General features: G+C 42.6%; 5 protein-coding genes across 6 annotated transcripts in view; 2 read left to right on the top strand and 3 right to left on the bottom strand.

Moving 5' to 3' along the window:
• Positions 1-363: 363 nt before the first annotated feature.
• Positions 364-4,409, top strand: LOC133841230 (eukaryotic translation initiation factor 3 subunit E). Its single transcript, XM_062273586.1, has 3 exons — positions 364-575; positions 662-1,054; positions 1,119-4,409. Exons 1-3 carry the CDS (start codon positions 486-488, stop codon positions 1,938-1,940), a joined length of 1,305 nt encoding a protein of 434 aa, XP_062129570.1. The 5' UTR covers positions 364-485; the 3' UTR covers positions 1,941-4,409.
• LOC133841229 (acetyl-coenzyme A transporter 1) lies at positions 2,081-3,948 on the bottom strand. The gene is made up of 2 exons (XM_062273585.1): positions 2,554-3,948; positions 2,081-2,495 (listed from the first exon to the last, which is right to left on the bottom strand). Exons 1-2 carry the CDS (start codon positions 3,946-3,948, stop codon positions 2,313-2,315), a joined length of 1,578 nt encoding a protein of 525 aa, XP_062129569.1. The 3' UTR covers positions 2,081-2,312.
• Positions 4,410-4,640: 231 nt separating the features above from the next.
• Positions 4,641-6,481, bottom strand: LOC133841235 (cold shock domain-containing protein CG9705). The gene is made up of 4 exons (XM_062273592.1): positions 6,109-6,481; positions 5,737-6,024; positions 5,460-5,582; positions 4,641-5,389 (listed from the first exon to the last, which is right to left on the bottom strand). The coding sequence occupies exons 2-4, from the start codon at positions 5,868-5,870 to the stop codon at positions 5,218-5,220; spliced, it is 429 nt and encodes a 142-aa protein (XP_062129576.1). The 5' UTR covers positions 5,871-6,024; positions 6,109-6,481; the 3' UTR covers positions 4,641-5,217.
• Positions 6,482-6,596: 115 nt separating this feature from the next.
• Positions 6,597-10,046, top strand: LOC133841228 (E3 ubiquitin-protein ligase RFWD3). The gene is made up of 2 exons (XM_062273584.1): positions 6,597-8,255; positions 8,601-10,046. Exons 1-2 carry the CDS (start codon positions 6,755-6,757, stop codon positions 9,194-9,196), a joined length of 2,097 nt encoding a protein of 698 aa, XP_062129568.1. The 5' UTR covers positions 6,597-6,754; the 3' UTR covers positions 9,197-10,046.
• The window catches only part of LOC133841227 (neurotactin), a 35,566-nt gene continuing 19,906 nt past the window's right edge, over positions 9,780-25,439 (bottom strand). The window contains exons 1-3 of one of the 2 annotated variants that reach the window (XM_062273582.1): positions 22,098-22,563; positions 12,625-13,297; positions 9,780-12,561 (exon numbers count right to left, since the gene is read on the bottom strand). In XM_062273582.1, the coding sequence (XP_062129566.1) occupies positions 10,607-12,561; positions 12,625-13,246 (2,577 nt within the window). In that variant the 5' untranslated portion in view covers positions 13,247-13,297; positions 22,098-22,563 and the 3' untranslated portion in view covers positions 9,780-10,606. Of the gene's footprint in view, positions 12,562-12,624; positions 13,298-22,097; positions 22,564-25,439 lie in introns of those variants that run through there. The other variant, XM_062273583.1, reaches the window with a different exon arrangement.

The following is a 25,439-nucleotide window of genomic DNA, read 5'->3' as shown; positions in this document are numbered from 1 at the left end:
AAGCTACCACTATGAACACACATAAATATATATGTTTATGCATTACAATATATACACACACCCAAACTATATACCTTCTATATACAAGCATATATATATGTAAAATAAATTGGTGAAGAGTATTAAATATATTATTCAAGTGTTACAAGCAAAACAGAAAATACAGTTCAAAGAGCTTTTTATTGCGCGCGGACATAAGCTTACTAACGAAAAGTTCACTGCTACAAGACCTCACAACTCTGCTATTGACGAAATGTTTGCTGCTATATCACATCGATGCCTATCGATATGTGTCAAGTGTTGACAAATCAGTCGTATATCGATATAGTTGGTTGTCAGTGTGTACATACGAAACGCCGCATAAAACAACATTTCTTTTCGCCATAGGGCAGCACTGTGCGTCTTTCGCACGCGTATTTTTGTGCAGATTTTGTGTGGAAATTCATAGTTATTTGTTGTGAAAATAGTGAAAAACAACAATAATCATGGCGCAATTCGATCTAACACGTATCAATTGTCAGTATTTGGACAGACATTTGACTTTTCCGCTGCTGGAGTTTTTGTGCGGCAAGGAGGTTAGAAAATCTTGATTGCTTCGTGTCACCGTCATCATCACAAATGGCAAATTTCATTTATACATTATGTATGGTGTATTTTATAGATCTACAACCAACAAGAGCTGTTGGAGTACATTTTGGATACTGTAAACAAGACGAACATGATTGATTACACCATGGATACGCGCAAGCGTCTCAATCTCAGCCAGGAGATGCCGGAGGAGTTAGTGCAGCGCAAGGCCGAGGTGTTGGCCACTCTGAAGCAGCTGCAGAACGAGGTGGCGCCTATCATGAAGGCCACTGACATTCTCAAGAACGGTGAGAGCATGAAGGATTCGAAGACCTTTGTGAATGCCCTGCAAAAGGATTACAACTTCAAGGTGGAGCATCTCGAGAGCGCCTACAAATTGGCCAAATATTTGTACGAGTGCGGCAACTACCAGGAGTCCACTTCGTATCTGTATTTCTGTCTCATTGTCATGTCGCCCAACGATAAGGTGAGTTGTAGTTTGCATTTATACATCATCACGATTCGGTGACTAAAGTTGTTTCTTTTTGCAGAACTATCTGAATGTATTGTGGGGCAAATTGGCCGCCGAGATTTTGACTCTCAACTGGAACACGGCTCTGGAGGATTTGACACGCCTGCGTGATTACATCGATAGCGCCAACTTCTCGACCATTCAAGCGCTGCAACAGCGCACCTGGCTCATCCACTGGTCAGTGCTCGTCTTCTTCAACCATCCCAAGGGACGCGACCTCATCATCGAGATGTTCTTGTATAAGCCACTGTACCTCAACGCCATTCAGACCATGTGCCCACACATTATGCGTTACTTGGCCACCGCTGTTGTCATCAATCGCACACGTCGCAATGCGCTGAAGGATCTGATCAAGGTGATTCAACAGGAGTCGTACACGTATCGCGATCCCATCACCGAGTTCCTCGAGTGCCTCTATGTAAACTTTGACTTTGAGGGCGCCCGTTTGAAGTTGCACGAGTGCCAGACGGTCATCTTCAATGATTTCTTCATTGTTGCCTGCCTCAATGAGTTTGTGGAGGATGCACGTTTGATGATCTTCGAAACATTCTGTCGCATCCATCAGTGCATCACAATCAGCATGCTGGCCGATAAGCTGAACATGAAGCCCAACGAGGCCGAGTGCTGGATTGTTAACCTTATCCGCAACGCACGTTTGAATGCCAAAATTGACTCGAAGTTGGGACATGTGGTGATGGGCACACAACCGTTGAGTCCATACCAGCAGCTGGTGGAGAAGATTGACTCGCTGTCGATGCGTTCGGAGCATTTGGCGGGTCTGATTGAGCGCAAGAGCAAACAAAAGAATCAAGAATCGATCGACTCCTGGAAGTACTACTAAGCCTTTATAAGATTATTAAACACTTTTTGTATCCAATCGAGTAGAAGACAGTCAATAGATGCCAACGTGCATTGCAATTATTGTAAACCATAACCACAGTCAAATGGCGCGAATAAAACAACATCTTCATTCGCAAAAAATTGGTTTCAAATATGCTCAACATTGAATTTTATTTCCTTTGGAATATTTTAAGTTTACACAAAACAATACGGTCTTCGTTTACAAAAATTTATAATTTGTCTAGCCTAGAATGCATAAATGGTCCTAGTCCTAGTTCACTAGTGTATAGCTTCTTGTACTCTAACAAAAAATGACTGTGCGCAGATCGATGGGTTTTCTCTGTGCGCAGATCGAAGATCAAACAATTAATTGCTACCTCTGCTTCTTGGCAATCGGCGCAACCACAGACCAGTCGCGTTTTGGCAGATCCTGCAGATAGCGTATCCATTTGCGCACAACGAGCAGCCAAATGATGCCATAGACGACGCAGAAAGCAGCCTCCAGATAGTAACCATCAAAGGTTATTTCGCATTTGCCTCCACTCTTGGTGCACTCCTGCAAAATTCACAATAATTGTAATTAAAGCATAGAGAAAGATGAATTCCTAACTCACCTGCAGCTCTTCTTTGTTGAGGCAGAGATTTGTGGACTGAGTGCTGCACTGCTTAAAGGTGAGTACATCCACCAGCCACAGCACCACAGTGTTGGGCCAATTGCCACCCAGATTGCACAGTGTGTTAAGGAATGTCATATAGGTGCCGCCCACAGCTGGATCCGAGATCTTGGCAAAGAACGCCATGGCAGCCACAAACATGGAATACAAAAATACTTGATAGCAGCCGTAGCTGGTAACGAGCAGCACATAGTAATAGAAGGGAACCTCGCCACCTGAGATTAGATATGGCGTTGCGTAGGCAATAAATGTGGCCACCGTCGCCAAAACAATGCGCCATGGTATCGCTCTCAGATACAAGTCCATGGGTCGCGGGCCATTCGTGTATTTGCCCACAAAGAGGGGCAAGATGATCTGCAGCGGTATCAAAGGCATGGCCAGCAATGCCAGCTTCTCCTTGGGCACACCAGCATCGATCAGTTTCAGCGACGTCACGGCATCGGAGGCGGCAAACGTCACCTTGACGGTGAGCAGTATGGCCGCCAGAATTTGTACGGGACGTTTGCGCACTATATCCCACAGGACTTTGTAGCTCTCGTGTATGTTGAGCTCGTGTTCCTCCTTGTACCGGGCATCTGTGTGCGCATCCTCAACGTCGTTCTCCTTCTTGAAGATGGCCACTAATGTGGTGGCCACTATGAATGTGATGCCCCAGAAGTAAAGGAATCGCGGTAGTGTTACCATGCCCTCATCCGAAGGCACATCACGCAAATACCAGTTGCAAATGTCCTTTGACTCCAAGATAATAAACACCACATATCCAAGGAAATAACCAGCAGTTTGTCCCACACTATTACAGGTGGAGGCGTAACCAACATTGCAACGCTTCAGCATGGTCAGCGCCCAACCATCCACAGCAATATCCTGTGTGGCAGCTAGGAAATTAAGCACAAAGAACAGCAGCGTTAGCATCGGCACATTGGGCTCCACACCATCGCCGCCCAGCCAGCGATCCACATGCGCCGATAGCAGCAGCATGAAACCACCAAGCAGATACTGCACTGGGACCAGCCACGATTTGCGCCGACCAAAGCGACGCACATACAACGAGTCCACAATGGGCGCCCACAGCAACTTGATGCTAAACGGCCAATAGGCAAAGGAGAACTCCGCCTGTTGTTTGTAGCTGGCACCGCGATTCTGCAGCAGCATTGGCACAGCAGCTATGAGGCCAATGGGTATGCCCTGCAGTATGTAGAGGAACAGAAGTACGGCAATGTTGCGTTTATCGCCACGTAAATCAGACTTCTCGTGTTCATCTTGTCCAGTTGGAGATGTCGACTCGATGAGATCGTTCGATTCACTGTTGCGGCGACGACGTCGTTTCGTCGACATATTGTCAGCTGCAATGATGTGCTCAGAATATGAAATTTGTTGTTGCGTTGATCGGATTTACTTGCAGCCGTTTGTTTTTCTCTTTTTGTAATCGGCTCCAAGTGGAAGAAAAACAACAATACTGAAGGTCCACGTCAGTGGTCAATTCTAGCTAGTAATTTGTGCCGAGTTTCAAGTGGTGCCTTATATGTTTGATCTTTCCGGATTATTAGAGAATTTACCAAGTTAATTTGCACTATATTTTATTTCATAATGACGATGTGGCGACGTTGTTTGTAGTAGGTTTGTTGACGTTTGCGTTTCGCTTTAAGAGCAAGTACTTTTTGTAATTGCTGTGGCGATTCTCAATGAGCATCGAAAAGTTATCGAATTTTATGCACCGTCTATCGATACCATGCCAAAATATACTTGTCCACTCTATGGTAGTAAAATACGTTACGTTTGCATTTTTTAGAAAATAATTTTGTTGTTTAAAAATATTTTGGGAGAACCCTACTGTCCAATAGTAAATCAAACAAATAAATGAAAAAGTGAAAAAAATATTGTATTACTGCTAGGTGGCATATTTTGCGTAGGCAATTTGATATATTAAAAAAATTGTTTCATTGTAACGGTTTTCTGAATATAAATTTACCAAAGCAAGCGCTGTTTAATGTCTGAACACTCTTGTATTAGAAAAAAAGAACAAGGTATCTATTGAGATTTTTATATTTCATTAGTAAATAAAGTGGGCTTCGGGTTTTTGCTTTGCTTTTTGCTCATGCATATTTCATATTTTGTTTACAATCGAAAATTAAGTATTATTAAGTATACGTATACTGTTACAGGCTCCGAACTCAAAAATACACGAAACGGCTGTTCTCGAATAACAATTATTCAATTATCATTATTACAATTTCATAAATTCACCAAACTGGTTTCGCTTCTTCAACGATTCATTTTTTTCTTTTTTTATAAAAAAGTAAGTGTAACACATTTTGTGACTGAGTTGATTTTTTTGCTTAGCTTAAAGTAATAAAAAAGATATTTAATTGAAACTGGCTGGCTGTGTGAGTGGCGTACGATTGATAAAGTCGTTTTGTATGCTTTCATTTCATTAACTCTTATTGTATTGTTTTGATCGTCGTCGTCGTCGTCGCAATCATCTCCACCAACTACTGCTCATCGTTTTTTTTTTTTTTGCTGCTTTGTTTGTTTAGCCGCATGGCGTGCTCCAGTTAATTAAAAAAAAACTTGTGTGGAAGGCCATTGGTAGTAATGGCTACACTTCTATTTGGCCGGCGAGCCACAGAAGACGGGCTCTTCCCACTTGTGGTGCACCTCAGGCGTCAGATTGCTTATCTGCACGTGCACGGCCTGATGCTTCTCAAACTTGGGCGGAATGGCGCAGAGTCGATACTTGACCTCGTCGCCAGGCATGGGTACATATTCCCCTTCGATGCTAATTAAATAATGAGTCAACATTAAATTGTGTTAGCTGTGTGTGTGTTTTGGTGTTTCATCAAACTTACTCGGAAACGTGACAGAAAACGTCCTCGCCGCCACCATTGGGCGTAATAAAACCGTGTCCTTTGGTGCGGCTAAAGGATTTCACAATACCAGTCACCATTGGGTTTTCCATGGCGCGAGCCGAACTGTGTGTTCGGTGTTCATTGTGCGCGCGCGTGTTTCATTTTGCAGCAACAGAAAAATGGGTGCGAGGAGATGGAGAAGCAGACAATTAAATCAATGTCAGATGATAAGGTCAGTTAGTAGCATAGCGCGGGTAGAATGGGATAGGAAACTTACGTCGAGGCCGTGCGTGTGCGACGCGTGATGATGGGACTGGGCAGCTGCAGCGAGGCGTTTGGACTATGGCTATTTTGATGAAATACCGGCGGCTTGGCAGACAGCATCTTTTCGGGTGTTTTTGGTTCGGCCATTGCAGCAAGCGTTTCCTTTTTTTAGTTCGATTTATATTAATAGAGTGGGCAACAGCGGGGAATGATGTAAGCACTGAAGTAGCGACGGCTTTTGATTGTGTCCGCGTATCGCGTGTGTTTATCTTCTCTCACTCAAATGGACAGCAGCCAAAGTCTGTTGAGTTCAAGGACAGCGCGCCGATTAGTCAGCAAATTGCGTTGCGCTTAAAAGAGTTGTTTTTTTCCGTTTGCAACTTACCAAATGTTGGCAGTGTAACAACACAATTTTGTAGCGCAGCACTTTCACCACGCTTTCAATTCCAATTGCACCAAGGAGTGGGAGGAGAGTGGGAAGGCAACTCTCGAGTACTTTTAGGTCGCGTGCCTTGGGACTGCTTCTTCTTTAACTTACACACATCCAGCCTGCTAACTAATACTGATGCAATTTTTTTGCCGCAATTCGCAATAAGAGCCGGCAAACACGAAGTCGTCGTAAAACGCGTGGGAAGCGTACTACTTTTCCTTTTATAAATATTCACAATGCTGCACAACTAATGGGGCGTTCTTTTGGCACAAATTATATTGCGCTATATTAACAATTAATTCGTCTTTTTTCCTTGCAAAAAACTTAAAATGAATGGCGTCGGCGGCGTCGAAATCAATGTGACCGCAACTTGCATACTTCCCAATAACTAAAAGTGAATGACAGTATGTAGGTATATTTTGAATATACTCGATACTCGATAAATGCCCAACAGACTGCGCAGTTTGAACAGCGTTGCCGTACAGTCGTATGGAGTATGCATCGCATCTATAAACACAACGCGCATGAAATTAGTTCGATCTACAGCGTTTGTTGTTATTTTAAAACATTATATTTTTCGGTGTAAATACACATTTGCGTCATGAGCGACAGCGACTCGGATGACACAGATCGCTATCATCCACAATTAATTCAAGGTTTGCGAAGGCTTCAAGGATTATACCCAACTCGACAAGTCTTATCCACAGCACTCGGGCTCATTATGGAGGCGCATGAGATAGCCGTAGATGAAAGCGATGAGGATGATGATCAGGACGATGAGGAAGAGGGAGATGATGAAGTCAGGTCAGATGAGGATCCTGAGGATGCAGCAGCAGAGGACGAGGGAATTGACGACAACTCGGGCGAAGAGGTTGCAGTAGAAGCAGTAGAAGAAGCAGCAGCAGAGGACGACGAGGAGGCTAATGCCCAAGAGGCTCCAGAACCTGTCAATTCGACTGCAGCAACGGCAGAATCCGTCAATCCTACTGAACCAGTAGCAGAGCCGGAAAACGATGGACCCACAACATCGCACAGAGCGCAGCAGCTGCAGCAACAGCAGCAGGGAGAGGACAATGTGATCAATCTAGATTCGCCCTCGCCACCAAAGAAACGCAAGCGATTGTCAGAGATCGCTGGCAAAGTGACTGGGACGCCAGTAGCGCGGGAATCAATGATTGACGATGATGAAGACAATGGGATGACATGTCCGATATGTTTAGAGTCATGGGAGATGAGTGGTGAGCATCGTTTGGTCTCGTTGAAGTGCGGCCACTTGTTTGGCGAATCCTGCATACGACGCTGGCTGATAGAGAGTCAACGTCAGTCGGCGGTGAAAGTGTGTCCCCAGTGCAAGACGAAAGCATCGGGCAGAGACATTCGGTGTTTGTATGCCAAACGATTGCGGGCCATAGATCGCACCGAGGAGCATGACATGCGTCGAGAACTGGACGCAGAGCGTCGTCGTTGTCAGAGCCTAACCACAGAACTGGCCACCGTCAAGATGGCGCACTCACTGACCAACAGCAAGCTGAAGTCATTGCAGCTGGACTACGAGCGTTTGCGGCAAGTGGTGCGAGCTGGTGGCTCCGGTCGCGATTGCTTTGACGAGGATGGTGAGCTGAAGAGGGTGATTAATCCACTTACCTTGGCCAGCCATCGTCTGTATATGGAGAAGAACTTTGAGATAACACGCGAACCCGGCTGCCGTGTGCTTCTCTATTCGGCAGCACATTCCACGTTGATTGCCTCGCAGAAGAGCGCACAGAACCTCTTTCCTGGCTTTGGAGTGCGTTTCATCGATCCCGTCAGCTTTAAGCCGTTGCATTTTATGCACACCTCGGCACAAATGGTGCGTGATATGGCTTTCAGCGAGAGCCAACATCTGTTGACCTTGGCCAGCCGCGACGTGAGGCTGAAGACTTTCGACATTCGGTCACGATTGTGCGCCGCCGCCTTCTCGGCCAACGACAAACAAGTGTGGGCTTGTGGCTTTGATCGCAACGAGCGTGAGCACTTTCTGTATGCGGGTGACTTGCGTGGCGGCGTCTGCGTATTCGATGTACGCTTCCCGGAGACCATACTCAGCGAGTTTCAAGCTGATGGTGAGTAGACCCTTCTATACGAAACAGGACATCTTTAAAGTGGGCTTTAAAGAAGGAGCAGTTAAAAGGCTCTAGTTGAAACATGAAAAGCACTCTAAATTTTAAGAAAACGCCTCTTATTGCACTATGAAATTCAAGTTTTTGAGTTGTGCGTTGTATATATCTTCTACATACTTTTAAAGCTTTCACTTTCCTCACTTGTTGAAATAGAGGCTATGGTTTGTATCTTAACTATGCTTCGCCTAGAAAGAAAACCTTCTTCTTATTGCACAATGAAATCCAAACTCCTATGTTGTGCATTGTATATAACTTACTTTTAATGCTTTCACTTTCCTAACTTTTCAGATAACTTTAGTCCTGTGATAAACATTGCTGCCGTGCCGGCGGGCAAAGTATTTCCTAATGGCGGCTTCCTGGTGTGCCAGTTGAGCGTTGTCAAGTTCTACGAGTATATCAATGAGACGGCCATTGCCACACGCCTTAATGTGGATGGTCCTTTTCTGTCCATGCAATACGATCCGGTGCAGGAGACGGTGCTTTTCTCTGTGCGCTCCAATGCACAGTATCCAAAGTCACGTTTCATACTCGGGCAGCTGGACAAAATCGATAGCACACCAGTGCTGCAGGTGAAGGCCACCATATTTGGTTCGCCTGCCACGCCGGTGATGACACGTGCCACACAGCTGGGCATGGGTGAGAATACGCTGGTCGTTGGCTATTTGCAGGACAACAAGCAGCTGATGATGTACGATGTGCGGCGGGAGGAACGTGTCCAAACGATGCCCGTCAATGAGATCGTCTATGACATCTGTCCCGTCACCACATCGACGGGCACATATCTGGCCGGACTGACCGACAACAAGTGTCGCATCTACAAGATCAACAGTTCCACCAAAAAATTGATAGCTTGCTGTGCAACTGTGACAATTGACTGTTATTAAGATAAGCTAAGATTTAGGAATAGTTTTTTTTAAGTCAAATGCAGGTTGTCTACTGTTTTCTTGTGTCATTTTATTATAATTTCATTTGTATTACTTAAACATTCTCATGTTCGTTTCACACACACAAACTTTCAATATATAATTATTATATCTTTATATTCATTTTTTTTTGTTATTGTATCACTTTACACACAGATCGTGAACATAATGCTAAATGCTATATATGTTCTATGTATTTTGAAGATGTTATTTTTGATTTCGATTTCAATCTCTAAACTTTGGGAAATTACATACATGTACAATACACACATATCGTAGTTTTGAGTATATTTTCTTTCGACAACAACATAATGAATGTAGGAAAAAAAACTGATGATGAAAATGCTGTGTTTACATAAGTTAGATAAATGTTTGATTAATATACATACATATATATAAAGCTATAGATGAATGTTGTATTTTATTTGTATGGTATTTTTATGGGCTGTCAATGGATTGATAGCGATGCGAACTAAATAAATTCCAAGTATCATCGTAAATTGTAGCCCCCAGGACAGTCTCAATGGTTTAAACACACATTTCATTTGATTTGATTTTGTTTTCTTTTTTGTTTTTGTTTTTGATGCGTTTCTCGATTTGATTAAATCTAATTGTTGTATTTTGTTTCATTGTTTTCTTTTCGTCTTGTTTGATTTGAGTCTTTGTTTTTTGTTCTATTAGCCCCCATTTCTATGTAAAAATTGTATCAAAAAAGATCGTTGGTCAAAGGTTCAGCTATATATCTTGTATATATGTATATATCTAGTTATCGTATATGTATATTATGTAGAGAGTGGTGTAGTTGTAGTTGTAGTTGAAAAAACGTCAAATTGTATCTATACTTTTTAAGTATATATATATTTTCATGTGTTTTATTTCGTGGTGTATGTTTGTGTTTGTTTGTATTGTGTATTAAGTTTAAAGAATACATTATCATAGATACATGTATCGTATATATACTATATACTATATATTTATGTTTAGTAGAGACGCGTGTGTTTGTGTGTTATATTGTGTATGCTGCTGTGGAGTTAGCGTTAGCGTTAGACTTAAAGAACTTACGAACTTAAATAATTGTCGAGAACTAAATGTACATTGATGTATTCGTTATATAAACACTAGATTCACTTAGGCTAAACTAAACTCAAATTGAAAAGGAGACACAGTGAGTGTTGGGTGGAGTGGAGTGGGGAAAGTGTGGGGAAGAAAGAGAGAAAGTGCCAGAATTGGTTTTTTTGTTTTGTTTGTTGGGGAAGAAGAATGAAATCAACTTTTACAGCACTTTGCAACAAATCGCCAAACTTTGTCATAGAGAGACAGAGAAAAAGAGAAAAAAGATAGAGTCTGCAGTAGAAGTAGAGAGTAGATCGCTTAATCGGTGCGCGCATAACGCGGCACAATATCCTTATCGATCCAGTAATTGCAATGCTCGTGATCCAATTGTCCGACCGCATCCTGTCCCACAATGATGAAACGACGACGCGAATCAACCGATTGCACCGTGCCATGCGAGACATAATAGTAGAAGAGCTGTTGCATCGCCGAGACAAAGCGTCGCTGTTCCACGGTGTGCGGCTCGTAGCGTCCGAGTATGGCCTGAACGTCGGCATCCACGGTGGCCAGCTGATCCTCGCCCTCGCCCTGGGTGACCACATACATGGGCACACTCGGCTGCAGGCGGACATTCGCGATCAGCGGACAAACGGTGCGAATGTCCGTGATGATGGCCACAAGTGCCGCATAGTTGGTGGCATTGTAGCGCTTGATGATCTCATCGGTTAATCCCATAGCGCCCAGCTGTGAGGCTTGCAGATATTCACGCACCTCCTCCGCGGTCCAGTTGGCATGCAGTTCACGTAGCTTGGGCGTGTGCGCCTCATGCGCAGTGGCTCCCATCACCAGTTTCGGCTTCTGCGATTGGCTGCTGCCAACGGCGGTGGCGGCGGCTGCTGTTGCCTGTTTCCAGGACTCGGTGGGATGCTGCTGCAGGATGACGCCATCGAGCACCAGCCACTCGTGACGACTGGCATTCGTTTGCTCCTGCTGCTTGGGCAGATCGACGGGGAAGTTGAACCAAGTGTCGGGTGTGGCTGCCCACAATTTCTCGCTGGATGCTTCGCGCAAACAGGCCGCATCCTGGCAGTCCAAAGTGGCCATCAAATTCGTATTCATGCGCTCCGATTCCTGCAGTGCTTTGCCAGGATAAACGGCCGAAGCGGACGAGGCCCAGGCACGCGTATAGAGACCATCCAACTGCTTGGAAGTGACCAGCGCCGAGACGAGTGTGGCACCAGCGCGATGTCCCAGCAGTGTGACGGACTTGGCATCGCCGCCAAAGTGCACAATGTTCAACTGGATCCACTTGAGCACGGCAATGATGTCGGAGAGCGCATAGTTGCCCGAGCTGTGCGGATTCGCATCCTTGGTGAGTGCATCCAGCGCGAGGAAACCAAAGACGCCCAGTCGGAAGTTGGGACGCACAAAGATGACATCATGCGAGCGCGAATAGCGAGCCGATGGACGCAAAATACCAGGCGAGGGACCAACCAGCGACTCGGCACCAATCAGCACCACAACGGGCAGCGGATTAGTGTAGCGCACATGAGGCGTAACCACGTCCAAGTACAGACAATTCTCCTCGCCAATGGTGGTGCCGTTGCCCAGTCGTTGCGTGCACACCGTGCTGCCATTGTGAGTTTGCAGTGTGCCGTTCCAGCAGTCCTCGATGTTGTCAATCAATTGCGCCGGCTGCCAGCGCAGCTCATCGAGCGGCGCCTTGGCGTAGGGAATGCCGCGGAAGGCAAAGGCGCCATCCTCCTTGACGCCCTCGACCATGCCGCAACTGGTGACCGCCGAGATGTAGCGACCCTCGCGCAATGGCGGCGACGTCAGCGTCTCGTGGGTGAGCACATAACCGATGACGCCCAACAGCAGCAGGAAGAGCAGTATGCCAAACACAATCAAAGCATCGTCCACGCTGCACTTGTAGCCACGCAGGCGGCACCACAGCGACACGGGACGTTCGCGTTCCTCCTCCTCAGCGGCCAGTTTCTGCTCGGCAGCCAACTTCTCGTCCTTGAGCTCACTCTTCAGCTCATCGGCGCCGTTGCTCTTGAGCGGTGCACGATCAACGGTGTCTTGATCCTTCAGCGAGTCATCCAACGTTTCCATCGATGCCAGTCCTGCTTTGCCCAGTCCCAGTTCGACATCGTCGCCGGACTTCTTCTTGGGCAGCATGTTGGCAATGGGCAGCTTAATGGCATTCAGCAGTCCACGCTTTGTGGGCACATCTCCATCCTCGGCAGGCGCAGCTTCAGCTGTGGCCTCTGTAAGAGTTTAAAGATTAGTTTCGTTTTTGTTTAGAGTGGTATATTGCATTGCAGACTTACCCGACTTGGCGTCAGCATCGCCATTGCTTAGCTGCTTCTTCTCCTGCTCTTTTTGATCCTTTTCGGCAGCAGGTTTGCGCACAAAGAAGTTGCGCAATCGCTGGCCAAGACCGGCGCGTGGCTTTTGTGCCTCTTCAGCCTTGGCTGCTGCATCGCCATTGGCACCCTTCTCCTCATCCTGCTCCTGCTCCTTGTCCTTCTCGAGCAGTTCACCCTCGGCGCCATCGCCCTCAGCCTTCGGTTTGTTCTTCATGAAGAAACCGGGAAGTTTGAGGCCACCAATGGGTATCTTCTTGGGCTTCACTTCGCGCTCCTCCTTACTAATCTTCTTCTCCTCGCTGTCGCCAGCGGCGCCGCCATTTGACTTGCTGCCATTCTCAGCGGGTATATCGATAATCTCCTCACCGGACTTGGCCTCAGTCGGTTGCTGCTCGGCCTGTGGTGTCGGTGATTTCTTGCCCGCATTGGGCGTGGCTGGCTTCGAGGATTGTGGGCTGGGCGTCTTCTCTTTGGCCTCGTCCTTCTTGTCCAGCATTTTATCCGTCTCCTTGGGTTCGCCCAGCGTCTCTTGGGTCGCTGTTGTTTCAGTCTGTGGTGTTTCCTTCTCCTCGAGTTCGCCCATCTTTGTGTATTGTGAGTCGATTAGCTTGCTTTAGAGAACTCTCCGTGAATTCTGCAAAATTTAGAGAAGCGGAAATTGTTTTAGTAATCAACAAATTAATTGCGGAATTTGTTTATTTACTGTTTCTCTGCTAACCTGGACTTAGTTAACTTATTTCTTGGTTGTAACTTGGTTAATCTTTGGTTCGAGATATGTGTTGTTTTTTTCTATTTGTTTAGTTGCTAAGCAGCTGGAAGGGATCTAGGATCTATCACGATCGCGTGTTGAGATGCTTCTAGCTGCCGTTGCAACGTTCGTTCGACTTTTATAGGAGAATCCCAGTCGACGACGCAGCTGAGCAACGTTAACGCCGGCTGCGCAGTCTGTTCTTTTGTCCCTTGTCCTTTAAGCCGGGCCAAGCTTCTACCTGAGCCAAGGCAGGACAGCAGGACGTGCTACCTGGAAAAGCGTCTCAGGTAAGCGTGAAAATTCGCTTGCATTGCTGCCGCATGGCATTTTTCTTTTCGGGGCGGGAAGACCGCAAATTTATTAAGCAGCTAGCCAGCTGCGTTGCGCATCTTCTTACCCTGTTCCTCACCTAACTCCCTCCCTCCCTTCCTGAGACTGTACCACGCGATCTGTCTGCACTCTACACTCGGTACAACAATACGTGCGCTTCGTCGTATTTCACACATTTTCCCACTTTTAATTAGCGGAAAACTTCGGGTCGCTTAAGAAACCAACGTCCCTTATTTTTGCATTTCCAAGGACATCGACATCGAGTTGGTCTCAATAATTAACAGTGACGCCGCTGGCTACCAAAATGTCCACCGAACACATTGTCCCAGCAGCACGTATGTCGCAGCAGTTTGCCTAATTGACCGAAGTCCGGGCGACAGAAGTCATGAGAAAGTCCTTGCAGAGCACGAAAAACAAAAACCAAAAAAATCTCAGCTCAAAAACTGGGACCTTTTTTTAAGTAAAGCATTAAAATTGCATTAGGCGCAATTTGACTTCTGACAGAAATTAAGAAAGTCATTTAGTTGACATTAGTTTGACGCGGAAGACGTCAATTTTGTGCAGCAAAATGTATGGCTAGTATTAAGTTTATACCATTACATATATATGGTATATACTAATACCCATTTTATTACTTGATTTATTGCTTATAAATAAAGTTCATTAATCAAAGTTGCATATTATTTGAGAAAACCTAATCACACGATCCTCAAAGTCGTTAAAAAGTAGTATTAAATTTATACTATTACGCATTTATGGTATATACTAAAATCTACTTTATTACTTGATGATTTATTGCTTATAAATAGAGTTTATTGATTAAAGTTGCATATTATTTGAGAAAACCGAGAAAAACGATCCTTAAAGTCTTTAAAAAGTAGTATTAAGTTTATACTATAACACATAAATGGTATATACTAAAATTTATTTTATTAAATACATGATTGATTGCTTAAAATAGAGTTCATTGATAAAAGAACTTGAGAAAGCACAATCGTTACTGTCAAGTAGAATAGATTTTATTTTTGAAACTAGATGAGATAAATGAGATGGTCAATTTTATGAAATTGCCTTAGTAAATATAATATTTACAATGTTGAATCATATGCAGTGTTATCAGCTTGTAAACAAAATCTTATGAATGGAAAAGTTCAGAGTGCAATGATCTATCACTTTAAAGTCCCCAGTCTAGCTCTTTTTATTGGGATACTTTAAAAATTGGAACAGTTTTCGAGTTGCAGCTGATAGCTGATAGAAAAGATTTAAAAAACTCGAAGAAAAATCAAATGCAGAACAGAACTAAAAGTTTCCCCTCTAGTTTGTTATCAACTTCGACAAACTGTCAAGTTAGTGACACACTCAGAAACACTGGGGAAACAAAGAGGAAGCCTCAGTAAATGCAACAGCTATACGCACAAAAGGAATGGGGAAAAATCAGAGAAGAGTAGGAGGAGAGGAGAGGAGACAGGAATGGAATGGAAAACGATGCCAAGTCGTGACCTCAGTGTAAATCAACCGAAATTCCATTAAAATGTGAACTCAAAGTTCAAACAAGTTGCGTGTCATAATCTGTGGACATTATCATTATCATTATCGGTCTGTTGTGGTCTGGTCAACTGCATGGAAATTGTGCAGCCTGGTGGAAAGCGGCAACGAGAGGGAAAATGCACTAGAAAAATAGAACGTAACGCAACGATGTGGATGTGGATGCGGTGCGTATCGAAAGTGAAAAACAATAAAACAAAACAAAATGCCGCAAGTGACACACGACATACGAGACACTTGCAACTTGCAACTTGCAACTTGTAACACAAAGGCAATCCAATTGAAGCGGATTTTAAAGGCATTAGACAACAAGTCAGACAGAAAACGAAGAGAGGGAGACATAGAGAGAGAGGGAGCTAGGGATATGGGGCATGTGGCACGCAGACGTTTGCTACTTGCAACCCTCGCCCCCTTACCACTCCGATTGCCAGTTAGAAGAGACTCGTTAATAGAAGCAGGTCAAAGCAATTACAGCGCACTCCAAAAGATACTTCCATTGAACTATCCCACTGCAACAGTCGAGGTATCTATATCTAAAGTTGTGTATCTGTAACTTGCAACAGTGCGTGCGTCGTCTGGGGCGGCGTCTTTATTGTAGTTGCAAAAAGAACGCAGCTGAAGAACCATCCGTCTATCAAGTCGTAAAGTTGAATTCCAAACAGTCATCATTGTTAATTAGCTGAGAAAAGCGTTGAAAGCAACACGCTCCCTCTCCCTCTCTCTTCTCTCTCTTTCTCACTGTGTCCATCCTGTGTCCAGCGTTGGGGGCCAAAGTTGACGCGCCCATTGTCACGCATATTGCCGCTAAGTAAATATAATATATAGTATATCTGACAGGGAATATGCGACAGCGTCTCACTCATGCCACATCCATATGTGGCAAACTCTATAATTTGACTTGGCTCATAAATTAAATCAAATTCGAAACTTGCGTTTGACATGCGATTCCGTTCGCTTTTGCGTTTACTCTTTCTCTAATTTCTGTAGTTGTTTTAGTGCCGCACATGAAAATTGCCGTTAAAACATAAAAAATTGTACAGTGCTGGCTGTTGCGGAGACATTTCTTTTATTTTTTGGGGTGTCCGCACAGTGTCATAAGAGTCGATAAAAGGCACTCGAAATATTTGTTATACAATATTCCTTTCCGTTGTTTTCAGAAAGTTTCATTAAATGTTTCTTTCGATAAAGACATTCGAAATATTTGTCATACAATATTCTTCTCTATATTTTCTATAATTGTTTCTTTCGATAAAAGGCATTCGAAATATTTTTGCTACAATATTCCTTTCTATATTTTCTATAAATTTCATTAAATGTTTCTTACGATAAAATGTATTATAAACATTTGGTTTACAATATTCCTTTCCATATTTTCTATAAAATTCATTATATGTTTTTTCTATTATTAGTTATTTTCTAAAAATGTTTCTTTCGGTAAAAGGCATTCGAAATATTTTTTCCTTTCCATATTTTCTAAAAGTTTCATTAAATGTTTCTTTCGGTAAAAGACATTCGAAATATATTTTATACAATATTCCTTTCAATATTTTCTATAAATTTCATTAAATGTTTCTTACATTTATTGATGCTATTTAGTTTAGTTTCAAAACTACTTATTCAAAATATTTTGTATACAATATTCCTTGCGTTCCATATGTTATAAAAAAAAAAAGTTATATATATTAATGCTATATATAAGATAGCTTAATTTCAAAACTACTCAAACTAGAACATAAATAAATTAATAAAATGTTGCTGCCTTTCGTAAAATGATAAGAAAAGAGAGCGTAACATAATCCTCAATTTTTAAAAATTAACTTGTTAAATAGAGAGTTTTGGAAATGTCGAGAATAATTGAGAACAATTATTCCTTATATTTATTGAAGTGTCATGAGTCGAAGCCATTTTCTTTCATGCCAAACAACATAAAATAGTATCTCTCTACTGTAGCTTAACATTAAATCGATTTAATACAATAAAAGATTTAAATTTTGAACATGTAAAAAGGATTTTCTGTTTAATGTTTTAAATGCAAATATTTCCTTTTCTAAGACACACCAATAAATAGTTGTGCAATACATTTCAAAATATTGAATTTGTTACTTAGCAAATGGAATTTGTACAAAGGCAGACAATTTAATATTCCCTTGGGCCACGTTTTTCATACTTTTGCACCACTGTGCAGCGCTAAAAAGCATGCAACACAAACGCTAAGCCGCACATAAAATGTAATCCCTCCCCTTAAGCCGCAGAAAAACAATAAAAAACGCAGCAACAGCAACGACAACGACGACGACATCGAGCGACAACTATGCCTAGACTGGGGCTGAACTTTAATCAAGTATATAATAAATTTGGAATATCTGCGGAACATGTCTGAAAACACTTTGAAACGCATAAAAATGCAATTGTTGTGCACACCCAATGCGACTGAGAACAGTGGGAAACTGACAACTGCTCAAATTATGTTTGTTGTTGTTTAGTTGTTGATCCTAACTGCCAACAAAGGCGCAACCTGTGATGATGAAAGAAAGGGACACACTAAAATTCAGTCGAGCATGAAATAAAATTGTAGTAGGAAATGACAGTAGCACTGCGACCGGGGGGTAGTTAGTATTAGAGAAGGTAAGGGAAGGGAAGGGGAAGGGTGTTGGTAGAAAAGCAATGTTTATTATTAATATCAGCACTTTGCTGTTGTTGACTAACTCACGCGTTTCTGCGGCATATTTGAGGCACTATTTGAGACCGCCACCAGCCAACAGATGGCGCCAGTGTTGTGGCGTGCTGACATGCACTAAAATATCGGACTTTTCCCTTTGAGTGTGGGTGTTGTGCGAACTGTCAAACACCACAGAGTCTAATATACAATTAAACAGGATATTTGAAGAACACATATACAACATAGGGTCGCAGACCCATTAAAAAGCATGATAAGAATCAATTTTGAAGCGAGGCTTCAACCTGCACTTATTATAAATACGAGTGCATATCGATGCGGGGGGAAAAGTTGTCTAGACAGACGCAGGGAAACGTAATTAACGCGGGTGGAGAAATTGCGAGGTGGCAAGTTCATTTAGGCGCCACAGGCAAATTAGAGTGCATCCTTTGCAGCACGGACCAGCTGCAAGGAAATTGAGTTGAGAGGCAGGCACAAACGAACCGCAATCAGCGGCGTATTCAAGCAGTTGCCAAGGCCTAAAGCATTTTTCAATTTGCAACTCATATTTCAAACGCGGTCGCCTCGTAACGAAGTCAATTTGTCATCCGGACGCCGACGATGAGCGGTGCGAATGAAGAGACTACTAAAAAAGGGCCAAAAGAGCTACGACAGCTAACAAGCTAGGGTTCTGGCCATAGTTCAAGTACAAATGCCCTGAGGCAGTGACGGCGACAGCGACTGTGTGTATCTATGAGATACAATTTATTAAATGTTCCGCCCGCTTGAAATTAAGTTTTTTTTTATATTAGCATTCGCCAGTTTTGTTTTTGTTAATTTCATGGCGATTTATCATCAAACAATCGACCGGGTGACTGACTGATGGTGGCAGAAGTGAGTGGCAGCCACACGTTGCATGATGATGATGATGACGATGATGAGCAGCTAATGAACTTGTGCCATTTGTCGATTGTTTGCAAAGTTTTCCAATCAAAAACCCAGAGTTCATTTACTCGCACGTGTCTCCACATCGGGAGGATGTGGAGCAGGAACAGAAGCAGCTGCTCAGCCATGCATAAAATGTAAAACAAATAGACTCAAACCTGAATCCTGCACAAACCACAGGCGACATTGTGGTTGACGCCTTTCCTGTTTTCCTGCTTTTCTGCTGCACGTGCAACACTCGCCCGGAGACGTTTACACGTTATGTCCTCTGATAGATGCCTATCTCTGGGGCAGGTATAAATCTAAACCCAGCGGAAATTCACGAAAAAAAGGGTGCACAAGACTCGAAGCGACAACGTCAACAGAATTGAGGCGCCATTTCGCTGGGGATTTCAAACAAAATCAAACAAAACGAGAAGGACTCGAAATTGTTATGAATTTGTAATTGTGCGCAAGGGACAATAAAAAAGAAGAAACTCTAGAGTGTGAAATATGGAATACTCTATTTAAACAAAATAAAAAGAAAAGCGGTCTTTTATAAGTCAAAGACCAAAGTGCGAAATATGAGCTACAAGAAAAGTGGAAGTTGAAAGATGAAAACGTTCAGAAGAAATAGAATCTAAAAGAATCTTTAAATCCACTTAACTTAAAAAAGTGGAAAAAGAACTCATAATTTAGAAAATATAATATTCTCATTACAATGCATATTCATATTCTATCCAGCCTTGAAATATTGTCAACCTAGTTAAAACTCACCAATTTCCCTAGAACTTCTTTACAGAGTATTTGTGTAGATGTTTCCTTTTGATTTTCGGGAAACTTCTCGATCTAAATGCGCATAGAGAAAATGTTTCGGTTTGCCTTATCTCAACAATGGATCAATGTAAGATTTTATTGCGCATTTCGAGCAAACAAAAAGATATCGTTTCGAATTTCTAAGTATGCTTCCATCTCCCTCACGCACTCATGGCCTCAAGGATCTGTGGGTTGTTTGATTTTTTACGAGCAACAGAATGCGATGAGCCAAAGATTGGACGCGACAGATAAAAGACAAGGGACAAACCAAAGACTCAGCACAACTGAAAGGCACCACAGGACCACTCCAATATAATATGCTGTCCCATCGTGTTTTGAGTTAGGAACCATTGCAAACGATCGTTATGTGTGTGTGTTGTGTTTTTTTTTCTCCGTCATTTCGTTTTGGACTGTTTACTTTGTGTGTCAACAGTTGGACATGGAAATTTATGAGTTGTGCCAATGGTTGCCTCATTAGTCAGTGTCAATAGCTGAGGGACAGAGTCAAGTCGAGTCAAGAGCTAGAACCAACTATTAAGACAACAACACACCAATAGAAGCGTCAGCAGCATGTGGAGCATTAGCCGGATTGTTGAGGGATTTACAGCATTGGAGCTGGAAAGGGGGCCGGAAAAACCTAATTGAAATGAAACATTTGACCGTGAACCCAAAGGAAAGAAACAATATTTTGTGTTTAGGGGCACACACAACTGTTGAGCGTCGTCGGGTTTGTTGTTTTTGTTTATCTTTGCATTTCGAGAAAGTGTTGAAAATATTGTTTAGTTTGAGGTTCGGTACCCTTCTCAGCTCCACACTCCCGCCACATTCTCCTCCTCCTCCCTTCCTCCGCCAGTTGCCACACCAAATGAGTGCTATCAAAACCTTTTGCCAGCCGGGTGTAAAATTAAAGACTCTAATTGTTGTTTACATTCAAAGTGAAAGCCTTGTGCCGCCCCGTGACTTCAACAAACATTGGGGACCCTTGCCACGCCCCTTCAATTCCAATTTTGAAGTAATTTTTGTTGTTGATTACGCAGTGTAAAGTCGGGGGAGAAAAATGTGAGCAGTGAAAATGATTTGGTAGCGCGGCTTTTTGTCTTTGAAAAAAGCTGGCAAAACAATGCCCCAACAACAACAACTAAAGAGGGTGGTGGGGGAGTTTGTGAAGAAGCTCCATACTGGAACAGTCGCGGCCCAATAAATCTTTGACGCATGGAAATGGAAATGCAAATGTTGCGTCTTCAGTTTCCCGACTCTCAACTCCCAACTCTCGACTCTTCAACGACGCCCACTCCATCTCACTCAGCTGTCAAGTTTAGCCTTTTGTTGTTGTGATTTTCCTCAAGTTTTCGTTTCTTTTATTTTCATTAGGTTTTTCATTGCGAACGCGTCAGCTTTTTTTTGTGTGTGTGTATGTTTTCTCTTTGTGACGATTCCCGGAAGTCATTTGGGCTCCTATATTTTTATCATCATCATGATTGTTGTTGTTGCAGCTGAAGCTGGAGCACAGCTGCCTAAGAATTTGGCTACGTCTCGCAGTCTTAATTGCCCTCGCCTATTAATTTATTATTGAATTATTGTTGCCCCGTAGGCTTAAGATCCCATTTCGGGATTTCTTTTGCTGTGCTTTGCATAATAATGAGCCCCAAATTTGATATTTTTAGACCGAAATTTGAGCATACTTTTAAAGAGGTAATGACCGAGGCATCCAGAAACATATATACACATATTTATATTGGCTTTGACATTCGCTCGGTTGATAGATTGAAATATTTCAATGACATCTGAGGGGCTTAGCGCGTTATGTTTATGAAATGTTGAAAAGGATTTAACATAGATTTGTTGAGATCTCTGTTCCACTGATGGATGTGCTAATGGAATTGTTCTCGACACGAGCCGCAAGAGGGGAGCGAAGCGTAAAGAAATGTTTTAATGGAGGGAGTAATGACACGAGCTATTAGTTTGAAGATGCATCAGCTAATGGAGATGGGGTCGGTTAAACTGAGCATATAACATCTAAGATATGTGAAATGAAAGCATTCTCTAGGCAAGAATCTTCAATGAAATCTGAAAGCTATGTTCTAGAGTTATAACGTAAAAAAAAGTATTACTGTACAAAGAAAAAACTCAGAATTTAGTTTGCTGATAGGAATTGTGGTTGATTAAAAATAAATGTATGATTTCGCATATTAAAATATGTACTACTTTCGGTGTCCTTCAATATATATAATTTGAACTGCAAGTGTGCACTTTTTTTACAAAATATAACACTTTAAAGATTACTTATTAAGCTAGTATAATTATAAAAATCCTCACTTCACTTAAAAATTTCACTATTTAAAAATCCTCACTTCACTTAGAAATTTCACTATTTACTTTTTAATTCGGTGCGTTTTTCTAAAGAACTCTTACTTGTTTTCCTTTGGTTAAATTATGGCAAATAGGAATAATCCGAGTATGGAGCATGCAGCGAACGAATCCGAATCCAATATTCAATGGCGATTTCTGCAGGACACTCGTGTTGAGTGTGTATAATAGCAGGCACAGATTTCTGCTTTATTGTTTTCAAAATTGCACACAAAAAACTCTTTTGGCCAATTTGATTTGCCTTTTTTCTTTCTCTTGGTCGTTTACACTTATTTTAGACACGATTTAGGCAATAAGAATATAGGAAAAAATATCCTTCACATAGCCGGTCGCAATTTTTTTTGTTGTCTGCTTTTATTTCTTTAGATTACTTGTGTTTTTTTTTCTTTACTTTTGTCTTGTTGAAGGGGAAATGGGAAATGAAGAGAGTGGAAAAGTGCTCGTCGCGTGCGCGTTGCTTAAGCAGAGGAACCGAAAGCGTGCGGCGTCTAGCAGAGCGTGGCTCAAACTGGCGGCCAACGACGCCGACCCAACAGCGCTGCCAGCATTCAAACTGGAAATTGGAATTGTCGGCATACGTGCTCACGCTCTCTTATTGCCTTTGTGTGCTAGCGCTCTCTCTCCCGCTGTGTTTGGCGCTCACTCACTGGAAGGCAGGCGAAGTAAAATGCACAAACAAAACAGAGACAGCCATTGCAGCCGGCATAGGGGTTGCCCATGGTACAGCTCGCTGTGCTCTCTCACCTCTCTTTCTCTCTCTATGGTTCGCTGTGGCTGTTGGTCTGCTGCAGGGATTGTGTGTGCATGCAATAAGCAAAACAACAACAGCAATTCATGACGACTGCGGCACATGGCGACGGCATCGTTGAGGTTTTCTTCTATGTGTTTTATACTCTCTCTGTTTTTTTTTTTGTGTTGTACAGTAAATGCAAAATACATTGTATGTACTGTGTTGTGATGTTTTGTCTGTCTTTGTGGAAGGGCTCATCTCATTGGGATTCCGTTTGAGATTCACCTAATGGCACAAGTGTTGAGTGCTGGCCCTTCCAAGGATGAGGCGCAGTTTGTACACAAAAAGAAAACAGAAGAAGAAAAAAAAAAACATCTGTCGCAGAGCAAAATCAAGCAATTGATGCGTCATAACAACTAACCCCACTTCCCAACACCCTAGCTGACGAGTTAACCCCTTTTGTCTTTCGCCTACCCCTGAGAAAAAGAATACAAAGAGACAAATTCTTTGCCATTTTTCATTTACATGTCACATTCTCATGCGTAGCGAAAGTCAAGGAATTATAAACCAAAAGCTTTAAATTTGTATTTTTTATACGAGTTGACAGGAATTGACATTTCGTCTGCTGCCCACATAACAGCAACTTTTATAGGGGTTTCCCCCGCAGATGACACCAAATGTGAACAGAAGCAATTCATTAGAATAGTTGTTAGTGGCAGCTGCTGTTGCACCGCTATGTGGCACAAAAGGTGAGCATGTTATGCGTATCGCATTCCCAAAAAACAAACGAAATGTCAGTCAACATAATGACGTATGCTTGTCACGTTTGTCGATATCGAGGATCGAGGTGAGACGATCCTCAGGAAACCCGCCAAATGCCACGTAACGGGGGCGTGCTCAGCGGAAAGAGGGAAGCGAAAAGGAAGTGAATGAGGTAGACAACCAGACGGTGCACATATGTGGCATGCTGCTCTTATTGGTGTTCTTGTTGTTCTTGTTGTTCTCCTTGTTGTCATGTGGGTTGTGTGGGTAATTAACAAGTTCATGTTTAATTTAAATTTGGATCAGTTCGCGTGGGCAACAGGAAGTGCAATGGGATTGTCTTTCCTTCTTTCCTTATAAGTATTCCTCTAGCTATTGACTTGTCCTTCCCTCGTTCCTCTTCATTTCATTGCCAGCTCGTAATTCAATCTATAAACTGTGCGGGGCTTGCCTTTAACCATTTGTTAAGTTCTGCCAAAAAAGAGCCGAAAAGCCGCTTAATGTTTAAGCTCAATTATATGGCTTGTCTACCTCCCTTTCCCTGTCCCTGTCCTTACCATTCCCCCTTGCTGACGCAATTGATTCCTGGCCTAAGCGCCTTGAAGTAGACTATAAAGCAGCAAAGCGCCCAAGCTACAAATTCAAAGCATAAAATGTTATGTTCAACATTTTGCGAATTTGCGCAAAACATCATCAAATAAACAAGTAAAAAAGTTAGAGTTGTGGTAACTCGACAGCTATATACCCGGTATTCATATTAGAAGTTGAGAATGAAATAAAATTGTTAATACTTTAACTATTTTTTCATTTGGAAATACTTGAAGTAGAGGTGGAGAACTATCGATGGCACTATCGGTACTATCGATGGTTGACCACTATCGACACGCTCTCGATAGCGGCGCGCACTCTCGATAGTGGTTAATCGCTATCGTCGATAGTGGTCGATATTTTTTTCTTATATCTTTATATACCCGTACCTCCGTAGAGTCGGAGAGGGTCTTCAGCAAAGCGGGACAAATCATTTCAAATAGGCGTACAAAATTATTGGCTGAAATAAATATATAAATAGCAGTTAAGGTACACCTAAAAAATAAAATATCATCATCAATTTTATATTCTCATATTTTAAATAAATATGGATTACTTCAAAAACTAATTAAATTATTTTCTTTTACTGCAATATCGACAACTATCGACGATAGATTTTTCTTGCTATCGTCGATAGCTTATGGAAACTATCAAGCACTATCGATGGCGCAGACAATCGATAGTTCTCCACCTCTAACTTGAAGTTAGTGTCTGATTACCAACAGGAATTCCTTATTGACATCAATTCATTTACCATTATAAAGACTACTTCCTTTGCTTATATATTCTTTCAGTTATCACATCGCTAGCATACCCTATTATCATCTGCTTTCCGAACATAAAAAAACTTTTGCGACCTCCTGCGGTTAGTTTCATATGAAAGCATTCAACCGACGATGGACAGGGCGAGAGCTTACTCATACACCACCCAGTTGGTCAGTGGTGCGATGGCAAGGCAACCACAACAAGGTTCACATTTGTGTTTGCTCAACGTGATGCAAGGGCGAGGCAAGTGCCTGCCTGACTGTCATTGTCGTGGAGTTAATGGAGCTGCGAGTATTGCGAGTTTCAGGTTGTCTTCGCCTGGACATGAGACCCACTTCAAGTGTTGTTGTTGCACCGAGCCGAGGTTAAGCACCTCAGAAGTAAGGGATGTAAAGAAAGCAGCTCGTTGCACCAAAAAGGGCTTTTTTCCATTGCCAATCAATTTGAAGTAGAGTCATGAATCATTTATACAAAAAGTAGAAAAACTTAATCGATAATCTGCATTGCACAATGTCGACTTTCTCTAGTTGGAATCTCATTTC

Source organism: Drosophila sulfurigaster, chromosome 3, assembly GCF_023558435.1.
Source record: "Drosophila sulfurigaster albostrigata strain 15112-1811.04 chromosome 3, ASM2355843v2, whole genome shotgun sequence".
NCBI classification, from domain to species: domain Eukaryota; kingdom Metazoa; phylum Arthropoda; class Insecta; order Diptera; family Drosophilidae; genus Drosophila; species Drosophila sulfurigaster.
This window is presented reverse-complemented; position numbering and strand designations above follow the sequence as displayed.

Bases quoted from the DNA above. Each gene is read 5' to 3' on its own strand.
- LOC133841230 (XM_062273586.1), top strand. From the start codon at position 486: ATGGCGCAATTCGATCTAACACGTATCAATTGTCAGTATTTGGACAGA. The intron at 576-661 runs GTTAGAAAATCT...TGTATTTTATAG, and splicing joins AGTTTTTGTGCGGCAAGGAG to ATCTACAACCAACAAGAGCT. The intron at 1,055-1,118 runs GTGAGTTGTAGT...TTCTTTTTGCAG, and splicing joins TCATGTCGCCCAACGATAAG to AACTATCTGAATGTATTGTG.
- LOC133841229 (XM_062273585.1), bottom strand. From the start codon at position 3,948: ATGTCGACGAAACGACGTCGTCGCCGCAACAGTGAATCGAACGATCTC. The intron at 2,496-2,553 runs GTGAGTTAGGAA...TGAATTTTGCAG, and splicing joins TCAACAAAGAAGAGCTGCAG to GAGTGCACCAAGAGTGGAGG.
- LOC133841235 (XM_062273592.1), bottom strand. From the start codon at position 5,870: ATGGCCGAACCAAAAACACCCGAAAAGATGCTGTCTGCCAAGCCGCCG. The intron at 5,583-5,736 runs GTAAGTTTCCTA...CCGAACACACAG, and splicing joins CGCACACGCACGGCCTCGAC to TTCGGCTCGCGCCATGGAAA. The intron at 5,390-5,459 runs GTAAGTTTGATG...TTATTTAATTAG, and splicing joins GTTTTCTGTCACGTTTCCGA to CATCGAAGGGGAATATGTAC.
- LOC133841228 (XM_062273584.1), top strand. From the start codon at position 6,755: ATGAGCGACAGCGACTCGGATGACACAGATCGCTATCATCCACAATTA. The intron at 8,256-8,600 runs GTGAGTAGACCC...CTAACTTTTCAG, and splicing joins CAGCGAGTTTCAAGCTGATG to ATAACTTTAGTCCTGTGATA.